Raw genomic sequence first — 20,487 nt, 5'->3', positions numbered from 1 at the left:
CCCACGCCTGGGGATGCCGATCAAGCCGCAGTGTTTGTGGAGCCAAGCCCACCCGCGTGGGGTTCAACGTGTGCCGCAGTGCGACCCCCGCCAAGGGAAGTGGGGCTGGGCGAGGTTTCCCCTTTCCCCAGCTCAGTGGTGGCAGAGCTGGGGGGTGAGGGACAGCCTCGGGAACGGGAGACTGGGGGACCCGGTGAGGCACCCACTGGGACTGTGAGCCCCCTGCCCTCCTCACCCAGGGCCCCACCTCCCACCTGCACCGAGCCCCCAGCCCAGCTGAGAGCCTGGACCGGGCTCTCCTGCCCCATCGAAGAGGATGCAGCAGCCTGGGCCCTCTGAGAAGCGGAAGGAACGGGCAGGGGTCTGCGCCGGTGCTGCCCGTGATGGAGACAGGCAGCCACGTACCCCCTGCCCAAGCAGGCAGCACCACCCCCTTGGGACAACAGCACCCCGAGCACCCCATCCCCTCCTCAGGCAGGGAGAGGACCCATCCTATTCCAGCGGTCCCAGCAGCGCCTGCCCCGATCCCCCAAAGCCCCGGCGTTCGCAAAGACCACGGCACCATCAGCAGCTCAAATGACGAGAGTTTATTAGTGGACTCACCTCCACCTGCAAACCGAAGCGTTTGACGGGCTAATGCTAATCCTCGCGCTCCCCGCGTAGGGTCTGCGCCGCAGGCGCCGGGAGCGGACCCTACGCAGGGAGAGCGAGTCCGTGCTCGGCGGCCAGACGGGACCCCCACCGGGAGCCTTTGGTCCCCCCACCTCTACCCCACCTTGGCCTCTGCAGGGAGCACGGCCCCACACATAAATACGGACAGACAAGATAACAAAAATAGCATTAAGAGTATTCACAAATGAATTAAAAACTACTCGGATATGTACAGCAGAGCGCGGGCGCTATGTACACAGACAAGCCCGCGTGGACAGCTGGGTCTGCCAGTGGTGGTCTCTGAAGGACGAGGCATTATTTTGGAAGCTAATTTTAGCTCAAAGCCCCGAGGTCCCATGCCCCAGCGGCAGCAGAAGCAGCGCGGGGAAGGGGAAGCCAGACACCTCTGCCACTGCATGCACCCGTCACAGCCACGCCATGGGGACAGGGATCATCTGCCTGGGCTACGGGGACAGGCAGCAACCGGGGCAGCAGAGGAGAGGCCAGCGGCTCCCGAAAGAGGCTCCCCGGCAGCAGGGACGGCTCTCACCTCGCTCCCACCTCCTCTGGGCTTGCTCCCCCACTGGCTCCATGGCTTGGCCATGGTGGGGCTGCTCCCAGGGCTCTGCCTTCCCCTGCTGCCACCCCAGTGAGGGGTAGGGGCATCGCCCCCCCGCCCCTTCCACCGCCTGGCTCTATTCCTGCCCCAGCTCTCTGCAGAGCCCCTGGTGCCAGGGCAGGGGCTGGGGAAAGCGCTCTCCCCCCTCGCCTGCCTCCCTCCTTTGCCAGCCCGGAGGAGCAGAAGTGGGGAGGGACGCGCACTGCCCCACACCAATCTACATTCAGAGGGAGGAGAGGAAGAGCAGGGGGATCCCTTCAAAGCGGGCACAGCCCTGGGCCTGACACACCGGCCTCAGTTCCCAGCAGCCGCTGTCTGGGGAGAAAGGGGCTCATGGCTGACACAAGGGCAGAGCTCGTCGCCCCCCGCCTCTGCCTCCCACTGCCACAGGGACAAGCTCTGTCCGGAGGAAGCGGGGACGGAATAGGGACGCTGCAGGGATGCTCTGTCCCATTCGGCAGCCTGCCCCTCCCGGGGCCTGAGCACGCTGGAGACAGGGGCACGGAGCCTTGACCCTTGCTCTGGCTGGGGAACCTTATATTAGTGACACATCTACACACACGCACGCACTCACACATGCAAAAATAAGTCTGTTTATTCTCTTCAAAGTGACCTAGAGGACCCTGCAGGGCTGGGACAACTTCTAGCCAGTACTCCCCCCCGGCTGCCTGGACCTCCCCAGCGCTGGGAGCTGTTGGCTGAAGTGCTGCATTGGTCTCAGCGCCTTTAAAACACAACGGAACGGTAAATAAGAGGGGCTACGATAAAAGGAGCTGGCGGCACAAGGGAGAAAGCTCCGTGGAGCAGGGCGCTCGCCCGGGAGGCAGCGGGGCTGCCCCCCGCGCCGGTGACGGTGCTCGGGAGCGGAGTGTAGTGGATGTGGCGGTGAAGGCGCAGCCGTCCTGGCGACGGGGGGACGCGGCGGCGGGTCACTTGCGGCTCAGCAGGGATCCCAGCAGAAGCACTCCTGCCACCGTCGCCCCGGTCAGGAGCCATTTGTTGAAGGTCTCCTGGCCCTTCCTCACCTCGGCAGCAGCATCATTCCCATAGAGGTCCACAAACCGCTCCTGTGGGAAGAGAGGAGCGGTGAGCAGAGGGGCGGGTGCAGAGCAGAGAGACCATCTTTGCTGCCTTCTGGGGCTCCTTCCTCCTCCACGGGAAGCGGCAGGAAGGCTGCCGGGCTCCTGCCAGCAGGAAAGCGGTGATGGGGACCGAGCGGATGACAGACGCCTTGTGCTTCCTTGCTCTGAATCACACAGAGAGGGAGATGGGGGAAGCACAGGACCAGTCATGAGAGAAGTTGGATGCCAGAAAGGATTTGCAAGGAGAATACCATGCGGGCAGGGCAGGAGATGCATCACGTGCTCCAGGCTCTCTAAAATTAGCATTGAAGTGTGATAGAAATCATTGCGGCAGGAAAATGCTGGGCTTTATTCCACGGCTGAGGCCTGGGGGAGCAGCAGCAGGGTTGGTGCCCACAATTGCGGCAGGAGCCCACACTGCGCATCCCCCCTGCCGCTTTTGCGTCCGAAGCGGAGCCTCCCGCCTCCCTCTCCCCACTGCAGCATCCCGGCAAGACCAGCACTCCCATCTCCTGGCCGTCACGGGTTACTCTGCAGCATGACCTGAATTTTTGAGTCCCTGCAGTGAAGGCAGCCACTCTGGGTAGCAAAACTCCTGCCTTGCCCTGGGGTTTGGGAGAGCAGGCCAAGCACAAGGCCCGGCCAGGAATGCAGTCACTCCGGCCCGGCTCGTCCGAGCCGGCCGCCTCCAGCCCTTCATCTCCAGCTCCAGCAACAGCGAGCGCCAGACAGATTTCAACGGGGCCGCTGCGCAGCAAAGGGCCACAGCCCCTCTCCCTCTGAGGGAGGCATGTGACGGGTCTGGGGGACACATCGCTGTCACCTGGACTGGAAGAGATGGAGGGCAGAGAGAGAAGACCACCAAAGCCGAACTACTCCCGAAAACAGACTCTCAGAGAGCACCCCTGCAGCACCCCCAGAGCACACTGCCGCCCCTCCTGCTCCCCCGGGCACCCAGGGACCTTGGACCACTGCCAAGATAGCCACTCGCACCCCTGGGCCACACGCAGCGCAGGCAGGCCACACGAACCCGGGAACTTTACGCCCCAGCAGCTCCCAGATTTATCAGGGCCGAGCAGGAGCAGCGGGGCTAGAGGGAGCTGGAGCTGCGAGCTCCGGGAGCACCGGCAGCTCGGAGAGGAGGGCAGCTCGGCGTCAGCAGGGGATCGGCGCTGTCGCATCTCGAGCCGATCTTCCCAGCAAGGTCCCCTGTTCCCTGATAAGTGAGTGCAGTTCCAGTAACCCAGCTGCTCTGGGAAAGCAGAGATAAGCCCGGCTGACGCTGTGCTTGTGTCACGCCTTACCATGGCCTCCCCGGAGGCAGGGGCAGCATCCCTGCCTGTCTGGGTCTGGCAGCTCTGCCTGCAAGCTGCCTCCCACACCTGCCCACAGCCTGTGACTAGCTGCAATCACTGCCACAGGACCTGTGGGGGTTCGGTGCCCAGGTTGCAGCTGGGATTGAGAGGCTCTTTAGGCAAGTGCCTCTTCATCACTCATGGAAATATGGTGCCAGGGCCCTGGCTCCCCCAAAGAAGCCCCAGCACAATCACAGCTCACGGGGTATCTCCTCACCTTGCCACACACAGCTTTTCACAGCAAGGCGTGCAACAAACATGCACAGGCGCTCCCAGGGAGCCGGGCTGTGTCCCCCTCCTCGGCCACCGGCCTCCCTGCCATGGGGATCAGGTACTTGAACAACCATCCAGGTGAGCTGTGCACCTCGGCACCCACCTCTGCCCCACCAAAGCTCTTCTCCGCCTTCCACCAAACATCATCTCCAGCACCTTGGACTCTCCCGGCTGCCTTTTACACCCCCTCGACCCTGAGGGGGTATCAGCAGACCCGGGGGCAGGGCGCTGGGACAAAAGGGACTTTGCTAACTCACCCTGGGGCACGTCACCACCGCCGCCTCGCTCAGAGTCCTCTTCAGAGATATGACAACGGTCCCCGTGACTCCCACCACCTACACAGAGCGGCAGAAGGCAGCTCGCTTCCCACCGGGCCTGCCAGCTGGCACAGGCTCGGCGGAGGAGTTGTATCGCATCCTGGCCCCGCAGGAACGGGCAGGACGGGGCTAACACGTGTGTGCCGTCCAGGGAGGAAGGTGAGGGCTGCTGCCTGCTGCCAGCCCCTCTGCCCGGCCACTTGCCCAGGGTGACAGCCACAAAAACAGACAGTGATGTACTGCAGGAAAGGAATGGGAGGAGAGCCCAAACCCAAGGAGGGGATATTTTTAATTACGGCACAGGAAATCCCTCTGCTGATAGGTGGTGACGAGCAGCAGAGCAGTGACAGAGCATGGCAAGCGGCAGCAAACCAAGAGCAGGCTGGTGGGGATGGAGGGTGCAGGGGAAGTGGGCAGAAGGCATGGGCTTGTTCAAAAACACCAGCTGTGGAGTGCCTCCACCAGCCCTACAACATCCCTCCGTACCAGGGCCCTCGCCCCGGGAAGGTCCCTCCCTCGGACACACATCCCAGCCGTGCACCCACAGCACCCGATGCTGCGGGAGTGCTCAGCGGGAGGAAGGAGGCTGCGCCCTCGTGATGTATTCCCCAGAAAAAGCCACTTTGCATGGGGATTCCGTAAAGGCCTGCCCCACTGAGAGCCCCACACATCTCTGCGGGCTCCTCCTGACCCGTGGGAGGGGACATCCATCCCACCGTCCCCGGGAAGGCCGCAGAGGTGGAAGGGGCTGCACAGCCACCCGGCCGCTCTGGCGGGCCGGCAGTGGGGCGGGCACCAGGAGAGGGCCCCCACAACCAGGGCAGGGAGCCGGGGAGGGCTGGCAGCCCAGCCTCCGTGCTGCCTTCTCCATGGTATGTGCTGCCGAGCTTGGGGAAAGGCAGTTCCAAGAAGCATGTTTTGAAGCCCTTACTTCTAAGAAAAGGAAGTGTTTGCTGAACAAGAGATAAATGGCACACGGTGAAGCGAGAGCTATCGGGTGCTACAGACGGAGAAGAGCACGACAAGAAAGAGTCCTGCACGGGCGGGGAGGGGACGAGAGCCCCTCTCCTTCCCCCGGGAATGGGGCAGACTCTACTGGAGACGTAGCTGGGGGCTGCAGGGGACTGGGAGGAGAGCGCCTTGCCCTTCCTAAGGGAAACCGTCCCCAGGAGCTGCGATGGCTCAGCCCCTGCACAACTGCGATCCCAGATGTGTCGCCTGGGAATGGTGATCCCAGACCAGGGGGAGTGGGAAAACAGGCAAGAGCAACCTCCCTCCCTGTCCTGGGGGCGGGTTGAAGCTTAGGGAAAGGCAGCTTGCTCAGTTCCCACACTGCCCCTCCGCACCTGAAGCCCAGCACTCCCAGTACCGATTCTGACCTCTCTGGCCTGGTGTTTAGGATCTCAGGCTTGCCCAGACACGTCCAGATATTTCTGGCCTCCCCCAGTCACCTTTATCTGAGAGGAAATATTTGGAATTCCTGAGTCGCTGCAAGAACTATGGTAGCAACAGCACGTCAGTGTCTCAACCGCCCTCCCCGCGTGCCCGTGGGCCTCTTCCACTCCAGAGAGGACAGGCTGTTCCACCGCTGAACGCCCGTCACATCCCCTTCCCCACCCCGGGTGACAGACATGTCTGAGAGGAGGATGCTCTGGGGCGGGCGATGAGGAAGCAGTGAGAGGTCATGCCTACGCAAAAGGCAATCCCCCGGCTTCGCCTCTCCTCCCTCAGCACTGAGGAAGGACACAATGTCTTCTTGGTGGAGCCTAAGCCAGCACTTGCTGGGGGGGCTTCCCTCCAGCTGCACGTGCTGCTGGCAGGAGACAGGGGACCTGGATAGCCAGGCTCCACCGGTGCCCACCACCCCACAGAGCAGGGGCAGGGAGGTTCTGCAGTGCCCCAAAACACAACCCACTGCCGGGGGACACGCAGCAGCCATTTAAACACTGACCAGTGACAACCCATGACGCTGTGGTAGAGAGAAAAGAGGAGTAGGTCTGACCCAAAGTGCTCTGTCTCGGGTGGGAGAGCAGATTAATCAAGCACGAGGTCTGGCTGAGACAGCATTCACATCCTGGCCTGGAAACGGGAAGGGGAAGACCCAAAGTTTCAGCCTCTTGCTGGTACCCACCCCAGAGGCTCAGCTGCTTTCATTCACCAGCACTGCCCAAGCAGCTCCCCCGGCCGAGTGGAAGGGAGAACAGTTGCCAGATCCCATTCAGGGCATGCGGAGCAGACCGGGTTCCTCTTTCAAGATAAGCCCCAGCACTTGGGGAAAGAGGATTCAGTGACACCAAACCTTGAGGGCAGGTGAAGGAAGCAGATGTGGGCAATGAATCCCCATCTCAACTCTTGCAAGCCAGGGGTAGAACACAAAGGGGAGCATGGCGGCTGCTGAGGAGGGCAGAGCTTGGGTGCTCAAAGCTTCCTTTGCACGGGGAAAAGGGTATGGAGGTCACTGAGACACCGGCATGAAGCTCTGAAAACCAGCAGAGAAGAGACAGGCTCTACCTGCCTACTATTCATGGTGAACCAGTGGCACTTGGTCCAACTTAGAGACTCTGACTCCAGCAGGAGCTACACCCCCAATACCCAGCCAGCCTGTCTTTGAGCCAGACACCCACAGCAACCAGCTCAGCACATCCAAAAGCCTTTCCCACCCAAGGATCTTAAATGTGTTTTATCAAAAATTAGTTGGTTCTCCAAAACATCCTGCAGGATAAGTCAGCAGACAGATCAACAGTGGTGCGGAAAGGTTAAGTGCTTTGCCTAGAGTTGCATACAAGCCAGCAGCATGAGCCACAGCATCTGACTCCCAATCCAGGCATTCTCGTCATGAGGCAATGTTTCACTTGAAAACAAGGCTGTTTCTGTTATACCTTTGCCGTAACTACAGCTGTGTTACTGCTAAGAGGTCTAACACCAATAGCCGGCCAGAAGTGGAGTCATCTGGATGACCAGACATTTGTTAATGAGATGCTGGGAACAGTTTTGTGCTGAGCAGGGAGACAAGCATGGAAAAAGAAAGGCAACAGCTCAGCGCAGACCACAACAAAGCCCTGCATTGACAGCAACCTGCTCCCAGTGCCCCTTCGGGCTGCCAGCTCACCACATGGGACTGGCATATGCGAACCTGGAGGTGAAGCACAGGGAGGAAAAGGCAGCTGAGATCTTTCAGAAAAAAGAAAACGTAAGTATTCCCAAAGGCTATCACTAGGATCCCGTAAACACAGCTCAGTGGGTCCCTACGTGCTATGAAAGTGGGAGAGACATCCTGGAGGTCCTCCCTCCACCCTGCTCCCCCAGACACCACATCCACACATGGCCCCCCTCACCCCCAGTCCTGTCTGAAGCCCAGGCCCGAAAGGAGTGCAGCAGGGACGCCGAGCGTGCCCGTGCCAGCCACGGAGCACTGCCTGTGGATCGGGACTGGAGGTCAAGGGGAGCCGTCGGCTGGGGAGCACGCCAAGGAAACCTGCCCTCCAAGGCAGAGGTCTCAGAGCTTCTCCAGATCCCCAGCTTCACCCCACTGGTCCCCGTCAGGGTGGGGTGGGGGCTCGGGGAGGGGAAGGGGCTCTGGGGACAGCACGCTGGCAGGTGCAGATGCTCCAGAGACCTAACTCTAACTGTTATGCAAATGGTGACCTCCAGGGAAGCAGCTGCTGATCTCCATGACAATGGCAGGGAATGCCACCCGCCTGCTGCCTCTCCTGCCCTGGGAGTGGGTGCTGGGGTGCCGCCCCTGCCCAAGATCCAGGGCCCTGCACACAGAGAAACCCGCAGCTCTGAGGGATGCAGCCATGAACTCAAAAGGGTTAATTAAATAAGCACATCCTGGCCTCGCCCTCCTCCCTGCCGACCTCGCCACACACCGAGATGGCCGGGCTGCAGTCTGCGGTGGGACCGGGGGGGACGGCTGCCCCCAACAAACCTGCCGGCCTTCGGCCCAGCGAGAGCCAGCGCCAGCTCTTTTCTAACCAGAAACAAACCCTCACTAGCACGTTCCAGCCCTAATCCTTGCTGCGGCAGCCTCCTGTCAAACTGGTTTCATCACCAGCTCCAGGGAACCTGCAATAACCCCACACCATTCAGCACGATTTCAGCATTTTCCAAATACATGAAAGGGGCTACGGTGACAGCTGTAACCCCCATCCCTGCCCCAGGAGACTGCTGTGCACAGCATGAGATGGAGAGTGGGGAATTGCGCTCTCCGTTCCAGAAACCTGCTGAAACGATCGTGTGTATTAAAGCAGGAGGCAGTGCGAATGACTGATCTACTTGCATCCACCTTTCATCAGTGTTTCTCCCAGAACTAACTGGGCTGAGGACTCCCAAAGGTGCCGAAGCCCCGGCCAGTGTCGGGCACGCTCGGCAGCAGGACGGCTGGCAGGCAACAAGGCTCTGGTACAAAGGCACAGCGAAGAACACATTGGCTGAGCCGGATCCACTCAAGAGATTAGCACCTGCTGGGAATGGGATTGTTTTCCAAAGGGCATTAAGTGGAATGGTCCGAGGAAAGACGGTCTCTCTTGATGCTTCTCCCCACTGGACAGATGGTGTCTGAGCCCTGGCAGGCAGAGCTGCCTGCCTGCCTGTCTTTGTGCGAGGGGTGCGCTCGGGGGGCAGGGGAAGGCTTCTGCTTTAATTTCACGGCTATCTGCTGCCTGTGGTGCTGGGGAGCCCGAGTGCCACGGCCAGCTCGCTGTACGGAGCAAACGCCTCGGCAGGTCCCCCGCAGCCGGGGAGTGAAGCTCAATTTTCACCTTGTCGTTGCCTTTCGCAGACGTCACAGCTCCTGTGCAATCGTGCCCTTGCGTAACTGTAGGGAAACCTGCGCCGAGGAGATGTGCCACGCTCACGTGTACCCGGCTGCGGAGCCACGTTCCCTCCTACCCAGGGGCTGAGTTGTACAATGTTGACAGCTCTCCCCGACCCTCAACTGCACCGTAAGCCTTATCCCAAACCTGCCCTGCAGGGAACGCCAGCATTACCAGAGCCCAAGGGAGCAAGGCTGGGTGCAGGGACAGTCCCCAGGGGAAACGCGTCCTGGGGAAGGACCGCCCGGCTCTCCTGCCTCGAGCTGCTTGTCCTCCAGCATCCTGGACGAGCACCGGCCAAGCCTCGCCGCTTCCAGCTTCAGCCCCAGCACCTCACGAGGCTGCTGTAATTCTTACATGCCACTTGAATGAAAAAGGGGAAAGGGTGGAGGTGCAGGAAGAGGAGGAAGATGTGCTCATTCTGTTTTCACTTCCTGTTAGTCCACATGAAATCTCAAATGATTCAGGCCACGAAGTCCCTTTTAGCAAAATCCTTGCTGACTTGAGGGCAGGAAGCAGAGTAGGCAGCTGATGCAGCAAACGCGGGAGAGAGCAGTAAAGCACGAGAAGGAGACTTTGTGCTCTGCCCTGGGCTCCTCCATACGTGTTGTTGCATGAAATAATCACTGGCTGGTGCACTGGAAGCTTCTAAATGAGGTCAGTTGCTCTAATAAAAGATATTAGCTCTCCGGCAAGTTTAATACACTGGTGAGCCATATCATTAGAGGATGGAGGCACTTGCAACACTGCTATGATGGCTGATTTACAGGTAGCAACACCTCATTTTCTCCATACATAAGTCATATGTCACCCAGACACTACCCAGGGCCACATACACACCCAGCTCCCACATCCCAGCCCAAACCCTGAGGTAGCTCACCACGAGTTACACAGAGTAGTGTCACGTACTGCCGCCAGCCGTGCTGCCTGCACAACGCTCGTAATGTCCCCAGCCTCAACGACGGCAAAACCCAGAGAGGTGTGCAAATGGGACCAAGCATCGTTTGGAGAACTAATGAAGTGATGCAGACAGCTGTCCCGCTCCACTCAAGCATGGCCTTAGCTGTGTTCAAACCAAACCAGCTCTGTGCCAGCACAGGCCTCTTCTCTGAGCTTCCCAAAGAGCCCTTCACCCTCCAGCAGAGAAGAAAACCCTCTCATGCTCCTTCGGGAAGCAGCCAGCTCCAGCAGCTCCCTCCCCTCGGGCACACAGTCCTACCCCTAACACACAGGTCCCTGCACGGCTCTGCGGGTCAGCCCCTCGCACACCTCCCGGTGTGAGCGGCTCCTATTCCCGCTCAAAGCCCTGCCTGCTGCCAAGTTGTCACGTTTTGGAGTGTTTGGTTTCAGTCTTAAGAGCACCTGGCTGGCAGCAGTACAGGCAGGGAGAACCTGCCTGCTCTTTGTTCTCGGCAGGCGGAGCACAGAGCAGAGGGCACCTGCCTCGGTTTCCCCCTGAGCTCAGGTCCGAGGCTGCGATCTGGGGAGCTCCAGACCCATCCCGGACTGGGAGCTGGGGCAGAAAGGCTGAGTCCAGCCCCGCTCCCACTGGAGGCTCCTCATCTCCAGGGCCCATCTCGCCGAGCAGGATACTGATGCCAGAAGCTAGCTACTAATTGGATCTACTTAAATCAGAAGCTATGTCTGCAGACACAGCTGAAACACAAGCTTGAGCAGGAAGGAGAATAATGCAATAAATTCAAGCAGCTCTCCCCAAGGGAACTGCACAGACCCCTGAAACTTCCCTGTTCACAGATACGGCCTCTTACCATTCCTTGGGCACGCTCTGTAAATGCAGGGGCAAGCAGCGGTCGAGAGGGTAACCAGCCCAAAGCCTGCTGAAACGCCATTCTCACCCAGCTCCCTGCTCCCAGTAGCAGAGGGAGGGCAGACCAGTTACTGCACAACGTTAAAACAGTCCCAGTGGCCACAGGAGCCTCTCTGGTTAATGTTCTGAATCCCACTCCTCCCTCCCTCGCTACCCTGGAGGCAGGCAGCAGCGCTGAGTGCACTGGGTTTCCCATTAAAGAGATCCTGAGAGACAGCACTGGGCTGGTACACGTGAGCACGTGTCCGAGAGAAGACACGGGCGGCTGGAGAGATGCTGGCTGCACGGAGGAGCTGCGGCGGGCGTTCCCGCCTGCAGGCAGTCCTTCCCAGCCCTGCTCAGCCCTCTGATCCTTTTTCTTTTTTTTGCTAACTAAATTAAACATGAGGGTAAAATAAGCAAAATACCTAAAAATAAAAAATAAAACAAGCATTTCTACAGCACAACTAGGTCACAGCTCCCCAGCATGCAAGTCATAGCAGCCATGGCTCAGCCCCTCGAGCCTCCTGGGTTCACAACTGACATCTCTCTTAAAAGGCTGCCTCCCGAAACCCACACCTGCTCCCCGGTAAGCCCAGCTGGAGCCATCTGCTAACGGCTCTGCCTCCCGGCAGCCCTCTGCCCCCTCGCTCCGCCGGGCTGTTCTGCTTCTGTGGCAAAGAGGAACCCTTCTCCCCACCTGAACACGGTGAGGGCCAGCCCACTCCCCGAAGCTGCCCCGGTGCACCCAGCCAAGCCCTCGCGTCCCCCTGCACGGGCACACCACAGGGAAAGCTCTTGCACGCCTCTAGAAAGCACATCCCCTAAATTAAGCCCTTGGCATCCCAAGGATGATTTGGAGCGGGACTTGAAAGAGCTCTTGCACCAAGCACCCCTCTGTGAGTCCTTCCAGGTGGGAAGCGGGGAGGAGGAACGGTTTCCCTGTCCAAGGCCAGGGCAGCGAACCAAGGAGTGCCCTGGCACAGAGGGACACCGTTTCCCTTTCATGCCTCCGTTATCTGCGCTAATCTTTAGTTGCTCAGAACAATAGCATTTAAGGGTAACATCCCTCTCGGGAGGGTGGAGGAGGAGAGCGTTGCTGCTTTCCTGCCATGCAAAGGCAGAGCCACCCCTGGGAGCATACCTTCACACTGAATCAGCCAGGAGACAGGTCAATGTCCCAACTGATATTGGGATCACTAGAGGGGGGAGAGCAGCTGCCCCCAGCCCCTTTCTGCTCCCGTGGCAGAAGCCACCATTAATCCCTCACCTCTCGGTTCAGCAGGTCTGCAACACTTCTACAACTGATACCCATCCCTTCCCCCGGCTCCTCCTGGGAATACGCTGGCTTTACAGCTAGTGGGGAAAGAGCTGCTAGAGAAATACTCCTTGTAACGTCAAGATGGGACTGTGCTTACAGCCGTCAGCAGCTTGGCAAAAATCAAAGGAGAGAAGCTTAAGCAAAGGCTTCGAAGCATCGTGCCTCCATTCAGCCTGTACCCAGTGTGGGCCGCAGGCGTATCGCTGCTCCCGGGGGTAAACCACATACACAAACCGTACAGGAGCACCTCAGAAATCAGGTGTAGCACCCCAGACACGTACAGAAAGCTGCAGTTTCCACAGGGGAAAAGAAAGCACGTTGCTCCCTCCCACCCCTTCTGCTTTGGTGGGACGCCCCATCGCTGTTGAACGGGGGAGAGACCCCAGGGAGCGCTCAGGGGGACCCAGCTCCAGTTTCAGAGAGGCAGGATGATCAGGAAGACTGACATTACTGAGAGCAGCTGTGAACACAGAGCAGCAAGAAACAGTTTGTTAATTATTTCACAAGTCTTTTTTTAAATGACACTCTGTGTGTAATGCGGAGTGATTTACAAATTTGAGTTCCCAGTGGCTCCCCTGGGAGGGAAGGAAACGTTATCCCTTTTGCTGAAAGACCGCGGGGTTAAGTGGGCTGCTGTGAGCCGTGGCCAGTGATGGGCAGGAGCTTTGCCTTCCAGGCGCCTGCTGTAATCACAGATCTAAGAAACATAATCAAACTGCACCGCACACTGAGAGGCAGCAAGGAAAACAGGCAGGGCCCCGAAGAAGGAGAAACGGGTAAACGGGGCGAAGAATGAAGCTCTGAAAACTCCCATCTTCATCGTTCTCAGTCTAGCGGCAGGAATGCTGCTGTGGGCCGGGCAGGAAGCTGCAGTGGAAGTCATTCCAATGGCATTTCCTGGAGAGCCCTGCAGAAAAGCCTCCCAGGTCGCAGGCAGGGTGAGAAGCTGCCAGGGATCTGCACACTGAGCCCAGATCTCCAGCCATCATCAAAGATACAGCTACCTGGGACGGCCGCGCCAGGCAGGACAGCCCGAGCCAAGATCTTGCCGGCAGCGACCGTCAGTTCCCACAGCCAAAGAGGAACACCCCGTACTGCGAAGGGACACGAGGGACTCAGCTGGCAAGGGAAGAGTATTTTTTTCATCCCAAGCAGGTGATGACAATGGGGGCATCGTCTCAGCTGCAAGGGATCCAGACCTTAAAAGAATTAAAGAAAATAAAGTGGAAAGCAGTAGCCCAGCTAAGCTTTGCAGACCACTGGTTGGGATTCATCTTTAAGACAGCAAAGCATGGCCTTGGCTATCTGCAGCCACCTCCTACAGCCCACTCTGCTGCATGTTGGCCAGCAAGTGAAACCGATAGCTGTGATCTCAAATGGGATTAGCAGTGCTGGGGCACCCTTGAAACCCAACATGTTAACACTCAAAATGGCAGAGCTTTGGCAAACAGCACTCACCCCAGAGGAAGCTGCGCTCCCCATATGGTGCAACGTGCAACTTGTGCCTCTTCCACGTGTGCCGTGCACACCTAGCACACCGCTCCTCTCTGAGTCTCAAGGCACAACAACAGCGGAATTCAAACTTGCACTTATCTCTCACTGCCCAAAAAGCTCGGACCGACAACGCACGAGGATCCTGGGGCACTCGGGACCAGCTAGCTAACACGGTGGCTGGGGGAAGGCTTGTGCAGGATACCTGGGCAATGGCACAAGGCCAAAAAGCATTTCTGAAGAGCTGAGAATTGAAGGCTAGCCCTCAACCTGAAACCATTGAGAAGGTTAGAGTGAGAGCACAGGACGAAATCCCAGCTGCACTCTGTCATATGACACAGACTGAGTCATTTCCTATCATTCAAGAAAAAAATTAAAAAGATAGAAAATGAGTTTGCTATATTGACACCTTCTAAGGGTTTTCCCCAAACAGAACCACAAGCTTCCAGTCCACCACAGAGCGACACAACACGTATGTCCTGGCACACCGAGCCCTGCGCAGCCAGGGCCGGCTGAGAGCCCGGGACGCACAGAGCCAACGTGGGAAGCAGTCTGTCCTGCTTCAGCCTAGCCCAGCTTGTCAAGATTCAGGTGTCACAGAGCAGTGACAAAGGTGCTGTTTGCTTTCAGTCCTGGCCTGACACAGCCCCTTCATGCTGGTCTCCACCACACACCCTGCAAACAGGAAACCTCTTGCCTCTATATCCACAGATCTACCTCCACTCCCCAACAGAACACCCCCTTTAAACCCCACTCTGAACATAGATTTAGCCTTGAAAGAAAAGCTGTCATCCCCTGGAGGCTGATGGCCAGGCAGGAACTACTGCTCACTTTCCTTTCTCAAACAGATTAAGTACGGTCAGTACACCTCTGCCTGCCAGGCTCTCTCCCATTCACTGGGATCACTGTTTGAACTGGGCCAGCCAGTGGAATCTGGTCCTGGCCAAAGCAACTGCCTCAGGAAAGCCTCCTCGTTGGTTTGCTGGCTCACCAAAGCAGCAGCTCTCTTCTGGCTAGTTATTAAATGCCCCTCTTGGGTTGTTCTTGTTTGTTTTCTCAGTGCCACATTGCAGAGAGGTGGGAAAATCAAGGCAGGGCCAGTAAATGTGACACCATGTTAATGCTACGTAGCAGGATTTACCATTTCTCCTTTGCCTCAAAAAATGGTTTGCTAAGAAAGCTACCACAGCCCAGCACACAGCAGCCTTAACAGGCCCCTCCAAAGGCAAACCTGCACCCCGCAGTCATCCTACGCTTGCCTTTGTTCCACTGGTGGGGAATGAAACAGAGCTTCCTACGCAACCAGGCTGTGCGACACTTGTGATGGAGCCGCGCTCCTTCCCTCTTTCAGAGGGGCTTTCCAGGAAGAGAAGCGCTGCAACGCTCCAAAACACAACCACCCTGTCCCTGCCAAGCAGGCCTGCCAGAACTTGCATCCCTCTCAGCGGGGCCTGCCTGCTGCACCTCTCAGGAGAGCTTTGTTTGCATGGGACAGGCTCTAACAGCTCAGATGCACCAAACAGGCTCCCTGTGCAAACAGAGCAGCAGGAGAGGGACCGCTGTGTCACAGCAAGTGCAGGCTGGCACTCTCTTCTTGCAGGGAGAGCTGGCAGCAGGCCAGCAGTTTTCTCCCTGCAGCTGGAATTGCGCGAGTGCAAAGCTGAGCATCCCCACGCATGACGCACTCGGGAGCTCTTATGGCCCCTGTGCTGCCGCTGCACTGTGCTGTCCCTTCACGTGGAGCGGCACAGCTGCCCCCTGAGAAGGGACGCGGTGAAACCTGAGCGCAGAGGAAAAGCTATGAGACATCAAACAAGCACCCACCAGGACAGGGTTTACAACAGGCTGGCAGCAGCCACACTGCCCAGCTCTTTTTTTGGTGCCTGGTAGGGTGGGATCCCCCCCCACTACAGCCTTCACCACCCTGTCTGGCTTCCCCTCAGCTACTGGCACAGTCTGGGCAGCAGCAGTGAAGTTAGAAGCTCCGTTCAAGGTTAGAAGAAGGGAGCAAGGCTGTTCCCCTGGGTGGGAAACAAGGCTACCGGCAATCTTCAAAGCCAGAGCTGGTGGGCGGGTCAGAGAGGAGTCCTGACCATTCTGCAATCTGTTGAACAAATATTTGCTCCAAACAATGAATTTACAGACAGACACAAAAAAATTGAAGAGTCTTAACTGTGTTGGTTGGGGGTGGGGAAGACAAGGAGGAGGTATTTCATTCCCTGCAAGCAGGGACCAGTGATTTTCCACCAGTGATTTAATCTAAATCCCCCAGAGAGCTCATTTACAAAAAATCAGATTGCATTATCGCCTAGGTCTCCAGGATACAGCCCAATCCGTCACTAACAGCAACAGCCACACTAGCTTGGAAACCTCAATTTGATCACTCAATTCCAAGACTAATCTGTGGCTTTAAAAGCCAAAGCCAGAGGGAGGGGGAAGGAACTCAGCATTTGGCCAGGGTTATCTGCAGGATGAGAGAGCTAATGGGCCAGATACAGCCTGATGAAATGGCTAGGAGAGCCTGGGTTATTAATCGAAACCAAGCTCCTCTGCCTGAGCAGCCCCACCCAGGCAGTGCCCCAGGGCGGCCACATTCCTGGAATTCCTGCACCCTGGGTGAACCTGCTCCCTCTCCCTGGGTGCACCAGTCTCCCTCTTCTCCAGGGTCCCTGGCATCGCCGGCCAGGCATGAGGAGCCGGGGAGCTCTGCAGGGCTCCTGTGCCTCCCTTCTGTCAGGAGGGTGCAGAGCACAATGCTGGGCTCAAAGGTTCCTGCCCACTCCTTGAGATGCAGGGGCCTGGTGATGGACTGTGAGATGAAGAGGGCTGAAAGGCCTTAGCTGGTTTAGATGCTAACACCTGGCAGCATGAACTCTTTCCAGTGGGCACCAGTAAAGGTTACACCAGCAGGGAATCACTAAGATGCAGAAGCAAAAAGAAAACTCAGACATCTGTAGGTCATATACCTCCCGCTGGCAGTTGCAGGCAGCACCGCACAGCTGGACCCGGTATTTCAAGAATGCTTCCTGAAGAAATGCTTATTCATGTTAATACCTCACCATTGAACGCGTAAGGGGTTTGCTCTGGGGCAGCTGGGAGCATTGCTCCTTGCCAAGTAAGAAGCAGCTGCAGGTTTAGCAGCTCCCCAGCACAGAGGTTGCTCCCACTTCAGCCCCAGCTCCCACCACACCAGATCAGACAGGCCCTGCAGCCCACCCACCCGCATCTGCTGTGGGATTCATTCCACTGTGAGCACGGCAGAAGTCCTGTCTCCAGAATGAAGAAGTAGCTGTTACCCTGGCAGACCGCAGGCTGGCCCGGCGGAGCACTGTGCGCTTGGAGAGGAGGAAGCTCCACTCCCTGCTGTTAAATGACACCAGGAACATGCCTGAGAGCAAGGGCTCCCGCTTGAAGAACAAGCTTGGATGACATTACATTTCCAAAGGCTCTTGGAAATCAGGTCTTTTACATAACATCCAGGGAGAAGGAGGAAAAACAGGGATGGAGAAGGACACATCTGAGCCTAAACTGTTTGTGTCATTGCAGTAGACTGACCCTCTTTGGGCAGAGTGCTAAGAGCACAGAGGGAATGGCCACACGCCCCTTTATCTCCCTGCAAGGTCTAGGACATGCGCTAGCAAAAACATTGCAGGGAACTGCACTTCGGTTTGACCGGCACCACTGCCAGCCTGGAGTGAGGGGGAACATGGGCAGCCATCCCCACCGCAGAGAGGGGTTCTTACCCATCCGCCATTCTCTTGGATCCAGGGATCTAGGTGGTCGGTCAAGTACGTGGTCATCCAAGATACAATGCGTCCCACCAATACCCGCATCTCCTTGTCAACGCTCTCCACACACAAGGCTCCTCCGAAGGAGAAGAAAGCCACGATGCGACCCCAGTTCACTCCATCACGGAAAAGTTCATTCACTACCTGCTCAAAGCTCTGATACGCCGTGCCGGGGGTGATGTGAAGCTGGGAAGTGAGGTCGCTGAACGCCCGCCGGTACCTCAGCTCAAACTCATCCCCTGCCTCCCTCAGCGCCTGCCTCACATCGGCTGCTTGAACAATTTCATGGACTTCGAGGCTGCTCCGGTGCACGGTGGCTCCATTCACTACGTGGCTGGCGGGCGGGTGCCAGGAGGGGCTCCCGTTGAGGACACCATCCATCTCCGCCTCCTCCGCTGCAAAGTCAGTCCTGTTCTCATCCTCCTCCTCCAGCTGACTCCAGCTGTATCCCTTCTGCGAGAGCTTGTAGGAAACAAAGTCAATCACTAACTCCCGGTTACTGCTGGACATTTTCACACCTGGGACGCCCTCAATGAGTCCATGGTCCGGAGCACAAGCAAATCAGCACTTAGCAGGTCCCGACTCCACTCTTCTTCACGACTGATGGAAACATCTGACCTTTGTGCAGACAAACACCAGAAGAGAGGCAAAGAAATGGTTAACACTACAGCTTTTAGGTGCACCCGTGCCCTTAACATCGACAGCTTATCTTTAGACTGAGATCATCCCGCAGCTTTATGAGACACAGGGTCACCGGATTGAAGCTGCACGGAGAACCGACTGCAACACCCATCTCCCGAGAAACCAACCTCGAGCCCCCGAAGATCCCCTGGCCCGCTCCGAGACGCCCCCGGCTCCGGGACTCACCGGATGCGGGCAGCGCCTGGCAGGCCAACTGCGGGCCGGGCCGGGGCGGAGGCGACTCTCGCTCTGCTGGAGCTGCGGGCCGGGCCGGCCGCGCTCCGCCAGTCCCGGAGTGCCGCGGAGGCGGATGCAGCCCCGCCCCCGCCCCGCCCCGTCCGTTAAAGGGACCAGCTCTCCCCGCCCTCCTCCGCCGGCGTTGCCCAACGGTGACCGACGGAAGCGGGCAGGCAACGTTGCACAAGGGCTACGGCAGCCCCGTGCAGGGCCCGGTTTAACGGTAACCGCGGCGCAGCCCCGCCCCGTCCCGGGGGTTAGCTCGGCCGGGCGCGCCGCCTTCCACAGCCCAGCTGCCTCCGCCCTCCCGAAACCCCTGCTCCCAGCAGGCGGAGGGGGCCGATTGGATAAAAGGCTGAAAACTGGCGAGTCCTCGCCACCAGGCCGGGCTCGCAGGGCACGGCCTTCTCGGGGCTGCCTCCGCCCGGCCCTGCGTTCTTACGGGAGCGATTCCGGTCACTCGCTGCGGTTAGCGACGCGCTGCCGCCGGGGCCGGGCGGGTGGCACGCCGGGCCGCGACAGGCGGGAAGGCCGCAGGGGGCGGCCTGCCCCCCGGCCACCGTACCCGCGCGGGGCGGGGCGGCGAGCACGGGGCCCGCGCACGAGGGCCGACGCGGCGCCCGCCTCTCAGTCGCCAGCCAATCACCCGCCGTGAGAGCCCGGTAGGGCGGGGCCCAGAAGCGAGCTCTCCCATTGGCTGAGCTGTGCGTCGCTCATGGCCTGCCCCACTCCGCCCCTCACCTCAGCGGCCGGTGGAGGGTCTGGGTCCTTCCCGCCCGTGTCCCGCGGGCCCGGCTGGCAGGAACGCCGGGGGTCGCCGGGAGCCCCGCCGGGCCTCGGCCCGCTCAGCAGTCCCCGGACTCCTTCCGCATCACCCGCCAAGCGGCCGCCGCGCTCCTGGGCCGCGCCGGGGGGGTGCGGTAGGGTGGGAGGGGGCGGGAGGGGGCGGTGCGCATGCGCACGGTGCCGCGAGGCTGGGCGGGGAGCGGCGCGCATGCGCGGCGAGGGCAGGGCGGGAGCGTCGGTTAGACGGCGAGGGAAGGGAGGGCGCCTGCGCGGAGCCGTTAGTGCCAGTGCGCAGGCGCGGAGCCGCTGGGCGGAGGGCGGGGCTCTAGCGACCCCTGTCGGCTGCGCCGGGGCCTCGGAGGTGCCGCCGGGCCCGTGGGCAGCTCAGGCCACGGTGGCCCCGGTGCTCTGGGAGTTCCGGCCTCCGCCCCTTCCACGCCACATGGGTACGGTAGAGCCTGCTGCCACGGTCGCCTGTCCCCTTATACCAGTTCGGGATTAACGTGTGATTTTAATTTTTTTTTTTTGGTGTTTCCACGGTGCTCCAGGAGCCTGCGGCTGCCCTCCTGCACACGGTGCTGCGCCCATGGCGGGGCTGTGAGGGGCAGGCTGATGCGAGTGGAGTGTCGAGGCAGCCGAAGGCACCGTGGGTCGGCCCTCTCGTCGGCAGAGTCCTCCCTTGTTAGCAGAGCCTGCTACCTGGCTTTCTCGGTGCTACGGGGAGTTTTATGCAGGATTTGGTGAAGGCAATGTTGCCTAAAGGGCACTTTACTCCGCGGCAGGTAGCCTGGCTGTGCTCACTGGGAGGGGTGAATGGTGGAAGCCTCCTTCCCCGGGTCAGGCAGTCACAGCTGATCTGGTGAGCAACAGCCGGCAGCAGAAGGCAGGCAGGCTTTGGGAGTGCAGGCAGCCTGCCTGTGCTTGATCGAGGACACCCGAGGTGGGAGAGAGAGACACAGGCCCGCTACGTTCTTACTCAAAGCTAGACGCTCCAGCGACGACGTAAGGTACAGCCGTGCTACCAGGGCCCGGCTCCGGTGGGCTCCTGCCCGGGCAGCGCGGCCTCCCTACCTGCCAACCGCTCCTGAGCCCGGTGGGGTGCGGGCACTGGCCCCGCCGCCCCGGCCGGTGCCCGAAGGACCCACCTACCGGCAGGTGATAGGCCGTCTCCGAACAACACTCGAAGCGCCGCCTCGTCTGATTGGCCGGGCGCGCCCCGCGTAGTGCGTTGTGGGGGTTGTGGTTTGCGTCTGGCCCGCAGG

General features: G+C 59.3%; 1 protein-coding gene across 2 annotated transcripts; it reads right to left on the bottom strand.

Annotated features, from left to right (window-relative positions):
- Positions 1-2,199: 2,199 nt before the first annotated feature.
- Positions 2,200-18,031, bottom strand: BCL2L1 (BCL2 like 1; the record flags this gene model as incomplete). Of its 2 annotated transcripts, none has more annotated exons than XM_082015656.1 (2): positions 2,200-2,337; positions 17,477-18,031. In XM_082015656.1, 2 exons carry the CDS (start codon positions 18,029-18,031, stop codon positions 2,200-2,202), a joined length of 693 nt encoding a protein of 230 aa, XP_081871782.1. The 2 variants fall into 2 exon arrangements, with proteins under 2 accessions (XP_081871782.1, XP_081871783.1); XM_082015657.1 differs by having other exon boundaries at positions 17,666-18,031.
- Positions 18,032-20,487: the final 2,456 nt, after the last annotated feature.

The sequence above is a fragment of the Phaethon aethereus genome (genome assembly GCF_964289735.1).
Source record: "Phaethon aethereus genome assembly, contig: HAP1_SCAFFOLD_511, whole genome shotgun sequence".
In the NCBI taxonomy this organism is placed as follows: domain Eukaryota; kingdom Metazoa; phylum Chordata; class Aves; order Phaethontiformes; family Phaethontidae; genus Phaethon; species Phaethon aethereus.
The sequence above is the reverse complement of the archived record's forward strand: the minus strand, read 5'-3'. Positions and strand labels throughout refer to the sequence as shown.